We start from the raw sequence: 22,466 nt of genomic DNA, 5'->3' as shown, positions 1-22,466 counted from the left end.
TGTAAATTTTCAAATTTTCTCCTCGTTGTAGTTATTAAGATATAAGAGAAATAGTAATTCTTCTTTGAAATTTCTTTAATTTACAAAATCAATTATTGATAAAGTTTTGAATATCAATGAAAAAAAAAGTGAAGCTACTTTTTTTGGATTTTATATTTTAGAGCAAATAAAATTCCGAGAATATGACAGATTTTTTTAAAGATTATTAGACTGTTATAATTAAAAATTGTTTATAATTAAAAAGTACCAAAATACATTTTTACTTGTAATTAGAACGTCAAAAACTAAAAGGGACACCTGTGTCTCATCTGCGCAAAGAGTTAACATGGTTTTTATAATTTCAATCGAGCGAGCAAGACGTCATAGTTTTCTTTTTCTTTAAATTTTAGCTCCAAAAATTTAATTACAAAAGTTGTTTGCATTGTTTCGAAAAAGTTTTTACATTTAAATAACGCTAAATTCTGGTAAAAAAATAAATTTGGAATGTTGAAAAAAGTTGTGAATTGTTCAGAATTCTAAGTTAAATTTAGAAGGTCGAAAAAAGTTGTGCATTGTTCAGAATTCTAAGTTAAATTTAGAAGGTCGAAAAAAGTCGTACATTGATACTTTCTCGATGAAATCAAAACCATTTAGACCCTAAAAGAAAGAAAAAAGAATAATAATATCGAAATAAGTCGTTACTTGTTTGCTAGAGGGAACAGAGGTGGGTTGAAATGCTTTCAAGTTTCATCAGGAAATCAAACAGGTTTTGAATTTTTTTTTCACTATTCACAATAGTTATTCGACGAATATTGAAACCGTGTTTTGTTTTCATCTCGCCTAAGTATTAGTTTATACTCAACAATGTGTGAGTACTTTTTTATTTTTTCAAGTGTTCTAATATACATTAATGGTGGATGTGCGGAACACCTTGTATATATAAGTTTATTAGTACTAAATAAACTTATAACTATAACCTTAACTATTTTGTGCTCTATATAGACAGATCAAAAGAAAATGAGCAAGATACCAGAATTAAAGAAATTAGGAACATCAACGTCTGTGAAATCTTTCATGACAGTCATTGTAAGTATAACTAGCATCTTAACTACTCTGACACTTTTTCATTCTTATAAAAAATTAAAATGAGTTTTAATATAATTGACGCGGAAATTTTGGTTTTATTAGAGCTTAAACTTGACATTTTTGATGGTTTTCATAATAAATTACTTTAATTTATATTGAATTGATTTCTCAAAATGTCATTAACCAGTTGGATGAGGACTTGAATTAGTTTATTTCTGTTTGTCTTGAGTTTATAGTTCTGATATCTATTCACATGATAATTTATATAATAATAACACTATAGCATAAATAAACTATTTAAATAAACCTATGGATTAATTACATTAGGAGCCAACTATTTTTAAAAAATGTTTCAAATCAGGCTAGGTTAGGTACTTGTAATTTTTTATTTTGTTGAAATTTTCGAACTGTGCTCGTAAGGAAAATTATATTGAACAAAAAGTTTTTTTATTTTTGCAAAAACATTTTTTCTCATGGTTTTCAAGGGATCAAAACTGAAGATCCCCAGGAATTTTTAGAAAACACATATATTTACATGCGGTAATACTTGTTGTGAAATGAGTGAACCTCGGGCAATGACCATTATTTTCTGTTCTACTACTTTGCATACTAACTACTAACAATTAAGATATAAATATTTTCAGTAAAAAATCTACGAATAAAGGTTATTTTCTTACACATGGACCGACAAAATCTTCTTGTGCCAACAGTGAGCCAGAAAGATATATATTTCTATGAATACATACCAATGAATGGTAAAACTAATGAATGGTACTCTTAAAAAAAACTAGCTTTTAAAACTAATGAAAAATTAAAAAAAAAAACGTGCTTTTTCAAGAAATATTTGATTTATTATTTTCATATATTTTTATATTTTTAAAATAATGAAACGATTAATTAAAAGCGTGATTAAAACTTTGATGAACAATTAAAAAAAGAAGCTAGAAAAAATGGAAATAACTATTTCTGATCGAATCCACTTAAACAGTAGAAAAAATTAATATCCAATATGAGAATTGCGATGGTATTGAGACCAAACACCACATTTTAGTCATCTAGGATGAAAATATAAAAATTTTGACAATAATAATTATTTTTTTTTGTTTGAAAAATTGAAGGTAGATGGCAATAAANAAAAAAAAAAAAAAAAAAAAAAAAAAAAAAAAAAAAAAAAAAAAAAAAAAAAACGGTTTTTTAAGAAATATTTGATTTATTATTTTCAGATATTTTAATATTTTTAAAATAATGAAACGATTAATTAAAAGCTTGGTTAAAACTTTGATGAACAATTAATAAAAGCTAGAAAAAATGGAAATAACTATTTCTGATCGAATTCACTTAAACAGTTGAAAAAATTAATATCCGATATGAGAATTGCGATGGTATTGAGACCAAACACCACATTTTAGTTATCTAGAAAAAAAATATAACAGTTTTTACATAAATTTTTTTTGTTTGAAAAATTGAAGGTAGATGGCAATAAAACCAGCTACGTGGCCAGTGGTCTTCAGCCTATGTCAATGTACGAAGTTAGAGTGACATCTGAGAATTCGCATGGAACTAGTATGCCAACATATGCAGTTAGAGCCCTGACATTGTCTTCCGACTCGAGAGATGCGGTTCCAGTTAACACTTCAGAAATTTATTTTGCTCATTTACCAAACATCACGAAGTGCTGTGAGGATAAAGGTGTTCCACAAGGAAAATGTCTCAATAGTCTTTGTGATCCATCGGCTGAAGAAGATGCAAAGTAAGATATCTTCTGGCAACGATACTTAACCCCTTAACGATCGGCTAATTTTCAAGAAAACGGTCATAAAAGTGCCTATTTTTTCACAAATCACAAATACACTTATTTGATTAGTGCTGATATCTAGCTTAAAATAAACTAACTATCTACAATTACCTTAAAAACATCCTGGTACTGCCGCCTGGTGTGTAAAACGAGAAATAAAATGTTCTCCGGGCAAAAGAAATGAATTAGTTTTATTCTCATTGGTGCTGTACTACTGAACACTCCAGCCCGGAAATATCACGGGAGCTAGAAATAGAGGGCGAAACCTCACCCCGTCATTTTCACGCGAACGAGAAGGAAGGGATTAAAACGCTGTTTGATATTAAATAAAGTATCATAACCAGATACTTTATTTAGTATAAAACTTAACATGAAAATCGACTATAGCAGACACACGATGATAGTTTTCGTTATTTTATGTTTTGACACCGATGACGATGCTTGCGATAATAAAAATGGTTAAAAAATATGTAGTCCTAAAGTATCATCCCAAGTGCCAAGATAGAAGGGAGAGGAATGTATTTTTTTTCATTCCGTGTTTTGGTACTGATACTTGCTTATAGTATCAAAAGTACAGTACGTTTTTAAAGTTTTTTATTAGTGTTAATTATGTTGTTTTTTGTGTTTCCTATTTCATTACAAAGGTAATTATAATTCCATAATCAGATTGATATTGCTTGACGAATTTTTGCTTGCAAAGTTTAAGCTTGCATACATTTTTGAAATTTCAAATAATTTGGCATTCATATTACTTGTCATATTACTATGTCTTGATATTGAAAAAAATGCTCACCGTGTATCATTTAATTTTAATTTTTAATTGATTAGATACCGGTCCATCATGACAAACAAAAGCATTTGTACTGTGTTACCCCTTTAAAGAAATAATTCTCGCGAATCTGCGTTTCCAACAATATGGATTCGCGCTACATACTGTGCTGTGATAAAGAACTCGTGCTAATCGGGTATGAATTTTTAAAAGATTGTTTTAAAAATCGACTAATTTGCTAATAGTGCAAAAGACTAGAAAAAATTTCTATCGAACTGTTTTTTGAATTTTCAAACACCAAGCATATATTATTTTATAAATATTGATAGTATTTTTTTAAATGGCAAAAAATATGAATATTTTAAATAAGAATTAAAATTTATTAAGAATACAATTTATTTAATTGTTTAAGCAATAAATTAGTTAAAGATTTTATTCTTCTTATTCGCTTGCCTATAGATTATCGGATGTCCTCATGTGTGCACCATATGTCAACATTACTTTTGAATGCATGGCTGGAGGGGTGGATCATAGTCAGTGCTGTCAACAAAGAGGTTTGCCTGAGATCTGCCTAGATTTCTGCCGTGGCAATATCACTCAGCTGGATTACCGCCATTTCATATGTTTAGATCACATAGATATTTACGGCAACTGTCTTTTGGAGCATTACAAAGTTCTACCTGGATCTCCAGAACAGTTCTTGGTATCGATGGTACATTCAAGGTGGGCTGTTCTTAGATGGAGTCCTCCAAGGTAAGTGTCCCTGTTTCTGTTCAGGTATTGTTGTTGGTAATATCAGACTTCGTATATAAAATCTCACATTGCTTCTTTGAAATTTCAATGCAGTTGACACATTTCAAGCAAAAGAACATGATCTTTATTAGAACGAATAATTTTGTAAAGTAGGTGAAGATTAGACAAGAGGCAATGCTGTCAACGAACAGAAAAAACACACACGCTAGTGGAATTTCAAGTGTCTTTGAGATCAACATTGAAAGTAGCTGGAGTTATTAGCATATAGCTTGTTTTTGATTAAATTAGCCGTAATTGACGCTTCCTCGAATTCAGACTTAATAAAAACATGTCAGTTTGCCGGGATCAATATTTCATTGCTTGCTGCCCAGTCTTGAACCTACGTCAACATATCTTGTAGCCCTCAAAGTTTGTTTCATTTACAATAATGCCAATTCTTTAGTTATCAATCAAGTTCATGTATCATCTCTGAGTAGCGCATTAAAAATCCTTCATCCTTAATTTTACTTTACTGGTATACCGTGGTAGCCATCGTGATAATCACTGGTAATCATCTTTTATTTTTCCCTATTTTATTCATCAATTTCTGTTCTGCAAATGACCGTATTTGTGCACTTGTTAACTGTATATTAATATTTTATATAGTGGTAGAAGTTTTAATTGAACAGACTAATTTTATTCAACTTCGTGGAAATATTTACCTAAATAAATCACTGTTTCAAATTGTTTTTTCTTTAACGAAGAATTGTTTTATAAAGATCAATTTTGAGCTTGCATTTTTATGAAGTAAATGTTTTGCAGTGTATTAGCTGAAAGTGTTCTTGGTTATGTATTATATTGGAAAGAGGTAGCAATGGACGAAATCATTGAATATAATGTCGTGACAGACGTGAAATCACCCCATTTGTTGGATGATCTAAAGCCACAAACAAGGTAACTAGTTAATATAACATAGTTCTGCTAATTTACGTATCACTCAATTTCATTTAAGCAATTAAAACTTTTATTACTTCTTTTGCAATTAAAAATGAAAATTCATTAGTGAAGTTTAAAACTTTAATTTAAGGATATAAGTGCGTAACTGTAGTTCAGATTATTTTGTGTAGCTATTTATAACCAACCTGCCAATCGTATAGGGAGATATTCCTGTTTAACAATAGTTGGTTGTAGCTGTTGAAAAACAGGCGATGGTTAACTTACATTCAGGAGCTATTCATTCGGTCGGAAAATTGTCAAGCGATGTAATTTTTCATTCGTATTAAATAGAAATTTTTGGGTCAAAATCTGTTCGATTTATAAGGATATTTTTTTAACATTGCAACACACTCGCATTACGTTTTATACGAAAAATATAACTATATAATACTAGTATTAAATTACTACTTATTTTTTAAATAAAATATGGGCAATAATTTGCTTAATTTTATTTTTTTAGCAAAGAAGGAAAAACAGTATTTACCAAAAATTTTAATTTATTTAAATTAAATTTGCTTTAATAATCTAAATGTTTATTAAAATAGCTAAGTGAATAAGCTAAGATTTACTAATAAAAATTTCAAGCCTATTTGTTTCTAAATTTTTACTGCTAAGATAATATGAGATTAATTGTTTTCTGTAAATGGCGCCTTAAACGGATGCTATACCACGGGGAAAACTTTTCACTGCAAATTCTGTTCCACCTTCATTAGTTAATTAAATAATAAAGTTTAGAGAAAAATGAGTTCAGGTAAGCCTCGAGTTAACCATAAAGTTAAAAATAGGGAAAATTTATTTTCAAAATATCAAAATGCTAACACATTAGGATTACTTCCTCACTGCATAATCCTGAGTTTGCCATAATTGTTTGCATTTTGATGTTTTGAAAACAATTTTTGAGCATTGAAATTTCACGGTTTACTATTGGTATATCTGAACCTATTTTTCCTAATCTTTAAATCTTAAATTAAATAATGTAGGTGAAGCAGAATTCGCCGTGAGCGATTTTTCTAGAGCTATAGCGTCCTCTTAAGAAGTTTTAATAGATATTCATAAGATAATCTAATCATTAACACATTCCTGCTATGTTAACCCATGATCTGTTTTTATTATTTAGATATGAGGTTTACGTTGCTGCCAAAAATGCATTTGGTCTCAGCCGAGGATCAGTTCGAGCTGTTTTCACAACCACGCCAGAAGTAAATAAAACCGAAAAAATTATGAAGAACACTCCAACATACAACGAAACAGCCTGTTGCATTGCCGCAGGATTGAAGAAATCATGCCTGGATCTCTGTTCCTATAATGTAAGAACACAAATAATATTAAAAAACCGTGCTTGCGTTTAAATCCCGTTGACCAGAAAAGCTCTCGCAAATTTAGACAAATTGGCACAGAATCATTTCATATTGTAACCAGTGCATATTTAATGGGAATTGGGTACCTATATGAATCTTGGCATTTGCTGATGCCACGATTCAGCAGTTGTGACATAGCCCAATGCAGGTACCCAAATCGATTCCTTGTGATAATAAACCAAGTCTAATAGCTGTGACGTTAACACGCCGCCTTGTTCAGGCTAACCATGGAAGGCTCTCATGGTCTTCCTCTCCATGCAACGCAAATGCTGGTTAGTTCCACCAGAAGGTTCTCCACGAAGGCAAATTTCTCACAATACTTGATCCAGGAGTTCCCTTGTCTTCTGGATTGGGTGCAAAATTACAAAGCTAAGGAGTTGAACACTAGCAGTCGTAAACTCAAAAATTGGGTCGGCTGTTCAACGACGGGTAAAAAAAGAACCATCTGATCTCATCGATTTTTTTCTTCTTTTTGAGTTTCATGTACCCAATTAGAATAAAAAGTTAATTTTGAAAAAAAAATTTCGTAATTAATGTTTTAGAACATAAAATTAAAAAAAAGCAATTAGTGGCACAGTTTATATGACTATACATATTTATACGACAAAAGTGCTTTAAATTCAATATATTATAACGAGAGAAAAGAAAGATATTTAAATGAAGAACTTTGAAAGAATAACTTTATATTTTTTTATTTGTCAAATGCCAGTTACATTAGCCGTTAAGCCATTAAACTTCTTGCTTATGCAAGAAGTTTAATGGCTTAACGGAATGCTTAACGGAATGCTTTACATGAAATATGCAAGAAAAATATGTCAGTGCTTCACACTCGTCCAAATGGAATAACTTCATATTTGGTATGTAGTTTTCCAGAGTTCGTACTGTACTGTTTTGCGCCATTTTTTACTTTATTTTGCCGAACATGGTCGACGGCATTACGCACAAGTACTTTAAAATAAATCCAATTTATTGGCATTTAAATGACCCGTTAAAAAATTTTTCAGATGAAAATGTCAGACTTGCAACTGCTAGCAATTCCTTGTGCCAATCAGCTAGAGATCCTTGTCCGTTGTGGAGCTGGTGGGAGAGACCACACTTCTTGTTGTCAAAGAAGAGGAATTCGTTGGGAGTGTCAGCCCTTATGTTCTGCTGTGATAGAGATGAGCCCACAAGCCATTGCAAGTACCTGCATAGGGGATGCTGGGAAGATTATCCAGTGCATGGCTGAAGGTGTTGGGATGCTGCCTGAAGCACCTCAAGATCTCCACACCATGAGTGTCCTACCAACAAGGATACATGTCAAGTGGAATTTTAATAATACAACTGAGTATCCAGTGTGGTTTGAAGTTCGGTATACTGAAACTCACGAAAAAATTCCTCCTCATCCACTGGACTATGCATATGTAAGATTATGCCATCATTACTATTTTATTACATGCTAATAATTCGTAAAATTTTTTTCCACTTTTAATGATTTTAGTTAAGGTATTCGATGTGTAATCATCACTTTTAATCTATATTATTAGGATTTCTGTAATCATTTGATAGTAATTTTTTGATGTTTGCAATTTTTTATGATAGTAGGAAATTCGGTTGCCATCAAGTCTTAGGTCGGTCCAATGCGGGGCTAAAGAGAATAGAGGGGCTAGTTCACTCCGCTCTTAGAACTGAAGCTACGATTTCCCTCCTCATGACGTCACTGTGTCCACAGATCTCGGAGATCGCAAGCAAAGATATGATAACTTTGCATCTTTNGAGATGAGCCCACAAGCCATTGCAAGTACCTGCATAGGGGATGCTGGGAAGATTATCCAATGCATGGCTGAGGGTGTTGGGATGTTGCCAGAAGCACCTCAAGATCTCCACACCATGAGTGTCCTCCCAACAAGGATCCATGTCAAGTGGAATTTTAATAATACAACTGAGTATCCAGTGTGGTTTGAAGTTCGGTATACTGAAACTCACGAAAAAATTCCTCCTCATCCCCTGGACTATGCATATGTAAGGTTATGCCATTATTACTATTTTATTACATGTTAATATTTTAATGCGTAAAAAAATTATCCACTTGTAATGATTTTAGTTAAGGGGTATTCCATATGTAATCATCGCTTTTAATCTATACTATAAGGATTTCTGTAATCATTTGATAGTAATTTTTTGATAGTTGCAATTCTTTATGATAGTAGTTAAAGACAATTTTGTTGCCCATGAAGTCTTCGGTCGGTCCAATGGCTCAGAGTGAGCCTGTTGACTCAACTGCGGGCAACTGATGGGTCATTTGCGAACATGCCGTCCTGTGGTATTGGATTTTGAACTTACGTCTGGCTTTCATACCTTTTTTGTCTTCTACTCGTAAAAACTATAGCACAGCCAGCCAATGAATATTTAAGTAAAGAAAAAGAAAAACATCAATAACAAACCATCAACGAAGAAGGTAGAATTAAAAACATTATAATTTGTTCAATTACCTAATGAAATTAAGAAGAAGGGAAATGCAACTTTTAGAAATAGTTTCAAGCTTCGTCGCGCCTTCACATTTGTTTTGCGTATTTTTAATTCCCAAATTCAGGTAATTCGTTACTCTTCATGTGCAGTGAGACAAGAAAGAAAGAAAAAAAAAACCACTCTGAATAACTGTTGATCTAATTATCGGATCTTCACGTTTTAGGACTTAATGGTTCAAGGGGGTGACCAATAAAATGCAAATTAATTAGTACAGACAATATTTTAAAATAAGGAATCAGACATAAGAACGTACTTTCTCTGAATAAACATGCCTTTTGTTCAACGGATTCGAATTTCTGACTCCTATAATATAGGGGGTAGCTGCAATCGAGGAAATATGATCCCAATAGTTTGGTCAGGAGAGTTTGGATCCCTTAATGTTAATTTTATGTTTGGCGTATTTACTCATATCTGGAAAACTTTTTAAGCGAATTGAAAATTTTTCGCACACAATTGCAAAATTTGTTTATCCAAAGGTAATTCCATGCAAAAAATAATTTTTAGTAAATATTTATTAATTTTTATTATTTTATTTAGTAATAGTCGAAAAAAATTCTCTGTTGTAAGGTATACCATTTTCTGCATCATTTTAAAAAACTTAATTTTACATGGCAAAATACAAAATTTGTACAAAAATACAGTTTAATAGTTCCTGAGAAATCGAATTTTAAAGAAGTCGAATATTTTAAATTTGATTTCTCAGGAACTATTCAACTGATTTCGCTCAAATTTTGTAGTTTGCCATGTAAAATTACATACATTAGATGACGTAACAATTTGTATACCTTACAATTAAAATTTGTTTGACTTTTATTAAATAAATTATTTAAAAATAATAAATTTTTACTAAAAATTTTTCCCCGGAGTTATCTCTGGATAAATGAATTTTATAATTGTGTGCAAAACATTTTCAATTCGGTTAAAAAAAGTCTTAAAATATGGTGAAATACGCAAAAAGTAAAATTAATATTAAGAGATCTAAACTTAGACGTTCAGACGTTATGGACGTTTTCTTTTATTCTTTTTTACTCTTTTAAAAATTCAAAAATAATTAATTATTCTAAGGGTATGCGAAATAAGTAGATACATAACAGGATGTAATTTTAAGTTAAGGGATTTTAAACTCTCTCTTGTCTCTTTTCATGATGCTATTTTTCTGTTAAAAATAATTCTACAGTTCTTCCATTATTGAGATTAAACAGGCTTACGAATGATCTTTATTCTTTGAATTCTTCTATGCCAGTTTCTTTCGTTTAGATTGTTTTACAGTAATAACTTAATTTTTTCCCTATATTTAAGTTTTGCCAAATACGATGAGAAACAAAAATGTTTTAGTAAAATTGCAGTGACAAATAATGTTAAAACAATTGCCCTCATTACATAGAAAGCTCTATCTCTGTAAACACAAGAAATTTTCCATGAATATCGAAAAAAAAACTTTCTTCACCAGCATTAAAAAAGGAATAGGGCCAATATAAATAGGATTTGGAATTCCTGTTTTCATGTGATGTCGTTTTTTTATACCAGTTTAGAAATGCTACGAAGAAAATATTTAGAAAAAAGATTGAGTCAGTAGAACTTTTTAAATTGCGAGAGCAGATTTTGATATTACACAGCAATTAGTTATAATAAACTTCATCCATGAAATATGCCCATAATTAACACATGTTGTTTTATTTTCAGATTGAAAATTCAACTGATACTAGCTTTGACTTGAAAAATCTTAAGCCCGATTCCTACTATAGCATATATGTCGTCGCAATGAATGAATTCGGCCCATCACTGGCGTCTCTGGTTCTCTTGGTCCGTACCCCTGAAAGAGATGAAATATACAACGAAACAGTGGAAGGTTAAAATTTTTTTTCTCTGAAAATTTATATTAAAAAATGCCATTTTTTTCTAAATACTTTCTATTCATTAATTGTAAGTATTGTATACTTACCAATGATCAATTTAAGAAAAGTTTTTTTTATGAAATAAAAGAAATAGGAGTTGAAATATATTAATGGTTTGTGGCGTTCTGTTAAGGAATTCAGAATAATTTCCCCCCAAGCCTACGTTTCAAAATTAGTTATAAAGTTTGCCAATAGATGGCGCTGCTTGAGGATAAAAATGTACAATATTGTATAGGTATTTTTAGCAACAACATTGCAAATGATGTTTCTACACTAAACACTATTTGCAGCCCTAGAGCCGTGGTGACCCAGGGGATAGAGTGTTCGCCTTCCAATGAGGTTAACAGGGTTCGAATCCAAGGGATGGCTGTTCGTTACAAATTCCGCATTCGGCTTGCACAGACTACAGTGCTGATATAAAATATCCTCAGTGGTAGTCAGATCATGGTTTAGAGTTCCCTTGCTGACTGGCCAACCGGGAAAGGTTTTTGTGGTTTTAATCTCCATGTAACTCAAATGCGAGTTAGTTCCAATAAAAAGTCCTTCGACAAATCAAATTTTTTCCAATACTTTATCCTTGAGCTCCCTTGTCTTCTGGATTGGGTTCAAAATTACAAGGCTATAGAGTTGAACACTGGTAGCCGTAAACTCAAAACATTGGGTCGGCTGTTCAACGACGGTTATAAAAAATTAAAAAAAATATTTGCAGGCCCAACGCGATGCAGTCTGCTGCCAAATTAAAGAAAGCATGTGGAAATATTTTAGTTCGAATGGTTTGATATGCAGTAAAACATTATTTTATAGTTTTTTTTTAAATTCAGAAGCGCTATCTGTGGAAGAACTTTGTTAACATATTGGTAATTTTCTGAGTAAAATTATCTGGCTTCCTAAGACGAACATAGTAAGTCAAAAATTCTTAACATCTTCGTTTTTTAATTAATTTTGCAAACTATTACTCTTGAAAAACTAAGTATTTCTCTATAGAAATAGCATTATAAATGTTAATAGGTATCCCAAAAATCCTTTATCTAGTTAACCTATTTTATGACATGTTTTTTTTCTCCACACCAGCAACGTTAGGTCCACCACATTCCTTGGAAGTAACTCATCAAACGATGGATAGTGTATCTCTGAGTTGGCGCTCACCATTCCACGTCCCAGCTAACTCTTCATTAACCTACACAGTATTTTATCAGCCTGTAAATTCAACAGAAGACATCGAAGATTCTCAAAGCAAATTGGCAACGGTACACAATTACATCACCATCAACAATATGACGGTAAACACTCAATACGCCATAGCTGTACAAGCAAGAACTGGCCACCAAGAAAGCCCACTATCAGAGACCGTGCTAGCTTGGACGGATCCTGCAATTCCAGCATTCCTGAATCCCCCAGTTGTTGTACCACAAGAACCTATTGTGGAAGGGTCAAATGTCACTTTGCTGTGTGTTGCAACTGGTATGCCGGTGCCAGTTGTATCTTTGTTCTTGAATGGGCAACTAATGGTGCAACAGCAACAGAGTCATGTCGCCCTCGTTGTTCCTCATATACAAAGGAATATCACTAAGGTTGACTGCTTTGCTGATAATGGATTGGGAACAGGTGCTCAAAGCTCCGCAGCTTTAGAAGTAAATTGTAAGTATAACTTCTAGATTTATTGCTATAAGAAGATTTACTAAAACCGTTATACCGAGCCCTTTATGTATACTAATATGGGAAAAGGCAACCGACCATAATTAATTTAAACAAATACAGGACGAGCAATTAATATAAAATGAGGAGGCAAACTGCCTCGTATGCATCCGTCTCATTTGCTGCGGGGAAGAACATATGAATATGTAACAGTCGTTTTAGTTAACGGTTTAGGAGGTGCGTTATGAGGTGCGCTATGGGGTGCGTGCTCATATAGTGGGAAAGTTAAAAATCTAGTCAAGGGTGAAGTCAATAAAGTATAAATTTTAAAAGTCGCAAGTTAATAATTGTGCAAGAGAAAAACATAATCACCCTCAAATTCTTATGAACCACTTCGGAAGAAGATGAAACTGAAAACATCAAAACCTATTTGATTGAAGAGGGAAAGAGTTGAAAAGGGAAATTAGAATCACCTCCAAATTCAAATCGAACTGGTTTTCATTGTCTTTTATTTTACCTACTTTATAAGGATTCGACAGATTTCGGTAGCTTTTTGTTTCATTCTCGTTTAAATATTAATTTGCAACCATTAACTGTATTAGAATTGATTATGTGAAAAACAATAGTGCTAAAACTCTCAACTGTTTTAACACTTTCTATCATCCTGAACTGATTTCTCGGACAAATAAAGGTATAAGAAGTATACATTTTCAAATGAAGATAGGGTATAAATAAAGCTTAACGATGTATGAATAAAGCTTAACCACGTGAATAAAGCACAAATATTGGCACAAAAATGGACTTAAGATAGTTTTAGTATAAACAAGATCGTTCCTCAGTATCGAAACACATAACATAACATAAATATACATTTGTTGAACAAGGTTTATTCAAAAATATACTTTTGTTGCTTAGATTAATCCATAAATATACATTTGTTGCTTAGGTTTATTGATAAATATACATTTGTTGCTTAGGTTTATTGATAAATATACATTTGTTGCTGAGCTTTATTCATAAATATACATTTGTTGACTTGAAAGCAATTCACGAGAAAGAAATTATTTAATTTGCTTGATAATAATCGGTAAAAATATTTTGAGTTGTAATTTGTTGAATACCATGTTTTGTAATCAAATGTCGTGGTTGTTATTCAAAACTTTGTAACAAATTTTCACTAATTTTCCACATTTTTTGTGCCTCATTATTGTTTTACAATTAGTCATTTATTTATTTTAATAGTAAATTTAAAATAATTAATAAACAGTTTATTATTTATGTTTATTTTAAGTCATGCCACAAGTTGAATCTCTGGATAAAAGAATTCCCGCAGAGGAGGGCAGTCAAGCAACAATTCGTTGTTTGGTTACCGGTCACCCTGTACCTCGTGTATTATGGTACAGAGACAGAAAATTAAGAGAACCTTTGACAAAAAATTCTGATTATGATTTAAATATGAAACCCTACAGAGAGGTATGAATTTTATTTTTTAATCATTTAAGTATTCATTATTATTATTATTATTATTATTTTTTCTTACTTATCTGCTAAAGTTTTACTGTTTAAATGAAATAAATATTTTTGATAATTTTCTTTATATGTTAGTATGCTTAATGATTTATTTTATGAAGCTGATTGCCACGGGGGGTAGGTTCGAAGAGGAGACATAATGTGAATCATCAGGGCGGGTCTGGATTCTTGGAGATTATCATCCGATAAGCTGCAGATAATATGTTTGACAAATCCTCTTTCTAAAAACGCCGAAGACAGTTAGTTCTTTGAAAATAAAAATCGCAGGATTTCGTAGAAAAAAGGTTATCCATCTTTTATTTGGTTTAGTTCTTAGATAACATGCACTTCTAGTACATGACTCACAAATTTAGAAAAAAAGGAAAATCCACCACGTGGATGCTGGGTCCTCCCTGTGTGCTCCAGGGAGTAGATAGAAATTTACTTTAACATATTAAAATAGTTGTTTTTTTTTGTAGAATTTTATGATGCATCAAATAATTAGAAGATAAGATTGCAGAAACTTATAAAAGGTAAAATTCAAAAGATTAACTATAGAGCACACAGGGGGATAAGAATAAAAAAAAACGCCGCTCTAAAAAAGGGACAGCTCACCTGAGATCAACGGGGAATACTGATCTATCTCCAAAAGATAACGTCCCCTCCCTAGCGGTTGCGAGAATCTCTAAAGACGAGCTAGGAGTCGAGCCCTAGAGATCCTGCAAAGGCAACGAAGAGGGCGCTCCTGTTGGAGACAGCCCAGTAGGAAAAGTAAACATTGTGGTGATCCCATGATCACACCACACTGATGCTCGAAGCTTACAGTGACACTAGATAAACCTCAAAGAAAGGTGTTGGGCAATTCCATGTCACACACAGGGTAATCAGAAATTATATATTGTGACAAAGATTACGGTATACACAATTATCAGCTCTTACACAGTTCAGGGAGGGCTTGTTCTCTATGAAACAAGTCTGTCAAGGGCAACCCTGGCGAGCTTTATAGTATTCAGATCTGGGGAGTATGTGGGCCATTGCATACAGCCAATATCTTCAATTTCTAGTGTGTCTGATACTTCAGCACTCTTGTGTGGCCAGAATTGTCACTTATAAACACAAATTCTAGACCTAAGGCTGAGATAGCCTGGTTGGTAGGGCGTTAGGTCCATGTCCAAGAGGTCGTAAGTTCGATCCCCACCTACTAAAGACTCTCAGTATAGTAAGTGGTGACTGGTGCAAGTTAAATCAGTCGGATCACTAAGTCCTCCGTGTTCTAATAACAAATCATACCTCTGGGGGTACTGAGTTAGATCGATTGAGTTTCATCGTTCTCTGGTTCAGGTCGAAATTACGATCTGTGGATGATTCAATGGATGCATGAATAGGTCTGTATGGGTCATGTAAAATATACATTAAGATATCGGAAATTATATTGGTGCACTTAAAGTGGAACGATCAAATCATATTTCGTATGAATGTTCCCTAAGTGTGTAAAAATCGTGAATTGTATTTCCTGACATTGTAATTTTCCGACAGAAATATTTAGAATATTGATTCACGTGAAAATTATGAATCGAATCAATCGAACAAATCAATCGTTAAGCAATTAACAACCATCAATTGACAAACGATAAACTTATCAAAAGATTTTTGGATCGGGATCCTTAAGCTTCCCGTCGGAAACAGAAACAATTTTTTTTACTTCCTTAAAATACTGGAGGTTCCATACCCTGCTCATTTCGCTCACCAACCAATTGGATTGCGGCGTATTTATTTTTGTTTTGATCTATAAACTCATTTTACATCAAAGTTATTATAAACTCATTCTACATCTCTAAACTCATTCATTGTTTAATTAAAAGAACCTATATTTCTTAAGTATACACACAGATTTTGTTTCAAAGATTAAGTGTCAGATTCTATTAAAATGAAACTCATACTTACTCATTTTGCTCGGTTATCATTGAAACTTCATTCCACAAATTTATTTTTCAAATTCCGATTTAATTTTTTGTTACAAAATAAATATTATGTGTTTATTACACAAGAGATTATACAATAATAGTGTAAATTGTTGCAACTAATACAATTTTGTATTCATTATATCAATTGCAACTGTTAATCGGGCATAGCCTTACATATAACTTATTATAAAAGTAACTATATAACCTATTTATAGTTAATTAATTGGACAAGCGACGTTACGCTTGGAAATCGTGGCATTTGTTTATGCTGTTAACAACTGGCTTTTTGCAGGAGTTCTTTACTTTTTAAAAACTAATTTTGAAACAAATTGAATAATTCTGAGGTTAAATTCTGTGATGCCAATAAACAAAAAATATACTATTTATTAATTCAAAGTTGTGAAGATAAATTAAAAAATAATTTACAACTATATTTCACAACTATATAACAATACTATATTCTATGTTGTTGTTTTTTTTCGTTTTTTAGAAGAAATACAGTTATCTGGCAACTCTTACATTACTACATGTAACAACAGCTCATGAAGGTCAATATTTCTGCTACGCTGAAAACAACTACGGCAAAGATACAGTTTTTGTAAATGTTGATGTTTTACCAAAGCTATACACTAATGCATCTGGTAAGTTGTGCAATAAACTCACGAACACATTGAAACTTTCTTTAAATGGAGCAAAGTGTGTAAAGTTAATACAAATAATAATAAGTGTCTATATTTTGTAGCTTGTTGCCAAGAAAAGAAAGTTAGTGACGAATGCCAAGAAGCTTGTAATATCGACATCGACATACAAACAGCTCTCAACAAGCCAAACTGCTTCAAAGATCTCGATAAACTAATGTATTGCGCAGCAGGTGAGTTACAACGTTTCAAAAGAATATATTTTAAATATTAAGTTCACAAAACTTTTTCATTGCGTTTAGAATCAAAAGAAGAAATCTTTTCATTGCGTTTAACTTTTTCATTGCGTTTAGAATCAAATTGCGTTATAAATCAGAATCTGAAAATATTATGAAGTGACACACAATTTAGAAAGTGACCACTGTTAAGAAAAGCTACAACTGGTTACTGGCCAATAATAAAATTTCCTAATTTTGCCTTATAAAGGGTGTTGCTAAAGTTATGCAGAACTTGAGCTAACAGCATAGATAACGTTTACAACTGACAGCAGTTATAAAAACAACCTATTGTTATTTAAACAACGCTATTTCATGTTACGAAAGAGCTTTCGAAAAGTGGCCTTAAAAGATTTTTTTTAAAGTACTTTTTCGATGTTGTAGTTGTAGTTCATTTACGTCGCACTAGAGCTGCACAATGGGCTATTGGCGACGGTCTGGGAAACATCCCTGTGGATGATCCGAAGACATGCCATCACCATGTTGATCTTCTGCAGAGGGGATGGCACCCCCGCTTCGGTAGCCCGATGACCTGCATACGAAGTCGAGCACTTTACGATAGAGCAGTTTAACGAGAACCAATACCGCACACCCTCGGTCCCTACGCAGACTGATCCAAGTGGTCACCCACCCGCACACTGACCGCAGCCAGTGANTATTTATTCTAATAGTAAACTTTAAGTAATTAATAAACAGTTTATTATTTCTTTTTATTTTTAGTCATGCCACAAGTTGAGTCTTTGGATAAAAGAATTCCCGCCGAGGAGGGCAGTCAAGCAACAATTCGGTGTTTGGTTACCGGTCATCCTGTACCTCGTGTATTATGGTACAGAGACAGAAAATTAAGAGAACCTTTGACAAAAAATTCTGATTATGATTTAAATATGAAACCCTACAGAGAGGTATGAATTTTATTTTTAATTTTTTAATTTTTTTTGTTGCTTATCTGTCAAAGTTTTACTGTTTGAATGAAATAAGTATTTCTGACAATTTTCTTTATATGTTAACATGCGTAATGATTCATATTATGAAGCTGATGCTCGAAGTTTACAGTGACACTAGTTAAACCTCAAGGAAATGTGTTGGGCAATTCTATGTCAAACGCAGGGTAATCAGAAATCATATATATTGTGACAAAGATTACAGTATATTTCCGAATATAAGCCCAGCCGTGTATAAGCCATCAAGGTGGCTTTGGGGGATATTGTCCTACTCCTCCCTCAGCACAATTATCAGCTCTTACGCAGTTCAGGGAGGGATTGTTCTTTATGAAACAAGTCTGCCAAGGGCAACCCTGGTGAGCTTTATAGTATTCAGATCCGGGGAGTATGCAGGCCATTTTATACAGGCAATACCTTCACTTTCTTGTGTGTCTGATACTTCGGCACTTTGTGTGTTGTGCAGATAAGTTAAAAGTGCATTTACAATTATATTTCATTAACTATAACAATACTATATTTCATGTTGTTTTTTACATTTTTCGTTTAGAAAAAATACAGTTACCTAGCGACTCTTACATTACTACATGTAACAACAGCTCATGAAGGTCAATATTTCTGTTACGCTGAAAACAACTACGGCAAAGATACAGTGTTTGTGAATGTTGATGTTTTACCAAAGCTATACACTAATGCATCTGGTAAGTTGTGCAATAAACTCACGAACACATTGAGACGAAGTGTATGAGTGTATATAAATGAAGCGAAGTGTATAAGTTTAACATAAATAATAACAAGTGTCTATGTTTTGTAGCTTGTTGCCAAGAGAAGAAAGTAAGTGACGAATGCCAAGAAGCTTGTAATATCGATATCGACATACAAACAGCTCTCAATAAACCAAATTGCTTCAAAGATCTCGATAAACTGATGTATTGCGCAGCAGGTGAGTTACAATATTTCAAAGAATATATTTTAAATATTAAGTTTACAAAACTAAGCAAACTTTTTCATTGCGTTTAGAATCAAAAGAAAAAAAATGTGTGTTGTAAATCTGAATCGAAAAATTTTATAAAGTGACACATAATTTAAAAAGTGATCACTGTTAAGAAAAGCTACAACTAGTTACTGGCCAGTAATAAAATTTCCTAATTTTGCCCTATGGAGGGTGTTGCTAAAGTTATGCAGAACTTCAGTTAACAGCATAGATAACGTTTGCAACTGACAGCAGTTACAAAAACAAGCTATTGTTATCTAAACAACGCTATTTCATGTTACGAAAGAGCATTCGAAAAGCCGCCTTAAAAGAATTTTTTAAAAGTACTTTTTCGATGTTGTAGTTCATTTACGTTACACTAGAGCTGCACAATGGGCTATTGGCGACGGTCTGGGAAACATCCATGAGGATGATCCGAAGACATGCCATCACAATTTTGATCCTCTGCAGAGGGGAGGGCACTCCCGCTTCGGTAGCCCGATGACCTGCACGCAAAGTCAAGCACTTTACGATAGAACAGTTAAACGAGAACCAATAACGCACACCCTCGGTCCCTACGCAGACTGATCCAAGTGGTCACCCACCCGCACACTGACCGTAGCCAGTGATGCTTGACCTCGGTGATCTGCTGGGAACCGTGTCTTAGCGATCAGTCCACTGCGGGACAATACTTTTTCGAGAAAAAAATACCCTGTTTTGTCTAGTATATTTAGAGAATGACAGCATTCATCGATAGCAATTAAGCATTTAGCTTTGTTAGTATGATGTATTTTCACTCGTAGAGCTTCCACATCGCATCACACGCGCTTTGTTGATACATTTTATTTTCCAGCATGGAGACAGGCGACCTCAGACTGTAGATCATTGCTAATATTTCCGTTATTGCAATTTTTATGTTATTAAATATTATTTTGTCTTTTGTTATAATTGGGTAATTGTACTTCAAGCAGTAGATCACTGATACCCCCACATGTGACCTATGGCGTCAGCTGATAGTTTATAAGCAAAATGGCGTGTTAAAGTTGAGATAAGTTTCGCCACACAAGTTTAGAATGTTAATTAACGTGAAGTTAATTATATGCAGGGCCGTATCAAACATCGAATTTGTTGAAATAGAATTCCTTCTCATCTGCGTTTTTACTTAATTTAGACTTATTATTTGTTTATGTATTTTATTATAACCGTAGTATATTTTTGTTTTGTGCACCTTGCAACTTCGATGCTTACTTAGTCTTCGTGTCTGTCCACATGCCTTCGTGTCTGTCTTTGTGTTAAGTAAGGATTATACTACTTGTATAATGAAAGAGATGAAATGTTTGTGAAAGAATATAGAATGTGTCATTTACGGGAATTGTTACTTGACGGGTTTGGTTTATTCGAAATAGAATAGAAAGAACAGTTAAAGTAAGCAAATGCCACATTTCAACAGCCAATCAGGATAGATATACCCTGACTGCATCACTTGCAGGTATCCCATTGAATACCTGAAAGTGACGTCATCGTTGGTAAATCGTAGCATTTGTCGATTCAGAAGCATAAAAGGTTAAACACACATGAGTGACGTTCTTTACAGGTATACAATCAAATATGTTTTGAATCAAATGGTCATCACGGACATAATCATTTCACTTCGATCTTCTCGAGTTGCAGGAACCCAATTAGGAACCCCTTTACTGTTTGGATCCAAACAAGACGAAATTTTTTCTTAAATATCGCACCAACTGTGAAATCAATGATGAAGCATTTCAGAAACCATTGAATAAACGTTATTAAAACGACATTAATGGATAAATGACGTGCATCTGCACCTCAGTCCTGAGTACGTAAGGAAATTTCATGTCTAATGGCTAACGCAACAATGTACTACATGCTCATGCAATGGAATTGTTCTCCCTCAACAACTACCGCAAATGTTTTCGCAAATTTTAAAATCAAGTTGACGTTGATATAATTCGATTTAATTTGATTTTAAAATAACATTTCTAAATAACATTGCTAAAAGCTAGAGGCCTTTAATTTTTGGAAGGTAAAAACAAAATGTCTTTTATAGACATTAAACTTATCTCCATGTTGCACAAATTCTATGGAGGTACTATTATTCTTTATAGACGGAAGTGATCACAGGAAGTGTTGCAGAGATAATGGGATTCAAAGAAGTTGTCTCAGGTGGTGTCAGGGAAGACCCATCATCAACACTCAACTCTGCATACTACACGCTTCCAAAATAGTTAGCTGCTTCGAAGAAGGAAAAGGTAAGGACAAGGTTTTTTCAATTATGGTATCTCTAAATAGTTCAATGCATGGTATTTTTAATACAACAATCTTGAGCTCTTGACCTGCTCTACTTCCGGTTAGAAAGTACACAGTTGCTTACCACAACTTATTCTGTGAGGCAATATTTTCGAACGGATAACTTTGTTTTTAATAAAAGAACCAAATTATATAATTTATGAGCTCATATCTGCTGTATGTCATAAGATATTAATGGTATTAAGTAATTCTGGCGAGTTAGAAGTGAAAATTGGTTTAAGTTATTTAGATATGAATAAAAGGTGACATGGTTGCTAGATTTTGAATGAAGTCGCTTTTTTGGCAGTTCTGATTTGGCCTCTTTTTACTTGTTTATGACTGTTTATTCTTGGTGCAAGCTGAGCACCATCTGACGTTAGTGTTAGCATATTGTTCGAGCAGCGAGATTTAGTTCATTTCACAAATTATCGTTTAGGCTTAAATTTCAAAGTTGGTATATTGTTCGGGGAGATTTCCGTATCGTGATCTGTGGTTCCAAGTCTTGGAAACTTCCGGGCAGTGGCCCGCGAGAAACTAAAAAAAACATCTCAGAAAGGGACCAACTCGAAAGGTATACCTCGTAGCCACCCCTGGGCAGACATCAAAATTTTTTTTTTAAAATTTGCTATTTGGCACCTTGGCGATTGTAGTTGGCGCTACAGATCACGATACGGACATATCCCCTATTGTTCACAAGGTAAGAAGTGTTTTATAACGATTCTTTTTTTGTCAAATGACAATTCTTCAAATGACTAATAACGATGCTTCCAATAAGCACTAAAAAATCAGGTAACAAATACATGTTTATACTTCTCAAAATAGTCTGAGAACACAATGCTCACGCTGTGAGCCAAATGGCTTCAAAGCACTCTGAAAACCGTAACCGAAAAGTATAGGAAGTCAAGAGCTTGCAGCGCTCCCTAGCGTAGAAAACACCATCCATAGAAATAACTTTAGATTCTATTAGATATCCTGGATCAGTGGTTTCAAATCTTTTTTTCGGTAATTGAATCCTTAATGATCGACGACCAAACAGTTAAATTTACAGGTTTGGAGCTGCATATAGACTTCTAATTTGATTTCAGTGTATCTAAGAACTGTAGACG

General features: G+C 33.1%; 1 protein-coding gene across 4 annotated transcripts in view; it reads left to right on the top strand.

Annotated features, from left to right (window-relative positions):
* Positions 1-22,466, top strand: part of LOC107446586 (Ig-like and fibronectin type-III domain-containing protein 2) — a 95,104-nt gene that overhangs the window by 61,525 nt on the left and 11,113 nt on the right. For 2 of the 4 annotated variants that reach the window (XM_043049673.2, XM_071182471.1), the window contains exons 10-21: positions 982-1,065; positions 2,535-2,815; positions 4,089-4,382; positions 5,184-5,315; positions 6,475-6,664; positions 7,720-8,118; positions 10,907-11,072; positions 12,190-12,756; positions 14,045-14,226; positions 16,717-16,867; positions 16,969-17,097; positions 21,180-21,323. In XM_043049673.2, coding sequence (XP_042905607.1) covers positions 982-1,065; positions 2,535-2,815; positions 4,089-4,382; positions 5,184-5,315; positions 6,475-6,664; positions 7,720-8,118; positions 10,907-11,072; positions 12,190-12,756; positions 14,045-14,226; positions 16,717-16,867; positions 16,969-17,097; positions 21,180-21,323 — 2,719 coding nt within the window. Of the gene's footprint in view, positions 1-981; positions 1,070-2,534; positions 2,816-4,088; positions 4,383-5,183; positions 5,316-6,474; positions 6,665-7,719; positions 8,119-10,906; positions 11,073-12,189; positions 12,757-14,044; positions 14,227-16,716; positions 16,868-16,968; positions 17,098-17,859; positions 18,042-18,627; positions 18,779-18,891; positions 19,021-21,179; positions 21,324-22,466 lie in introns of all 4 variants that reach the window. The other 2 variants (XM_071182472.1, XM_043049675.2) reach the window with 2 other exon arrangements.

Source organism: Parasteatoda tepidariorum, chromosome 6, assembly GCF_043381705.1.
Source record: "Parasteatoda tepidariorum isolate YZ-2023 chromosome 6, CAS_Ptep_4.0, whole genome shotgun sequence".
In the NCBI taxonomy this organism is placed as follows: Eukaryota; Metazoa; Arthropoda; class Arachnida; order Araneae; family Theridiidae; genus Parasteatoda; species Parasteatoda tepidariorum.
This window is presented reverse-complemented; position numbering and strand designations above follow the sequence as displayed.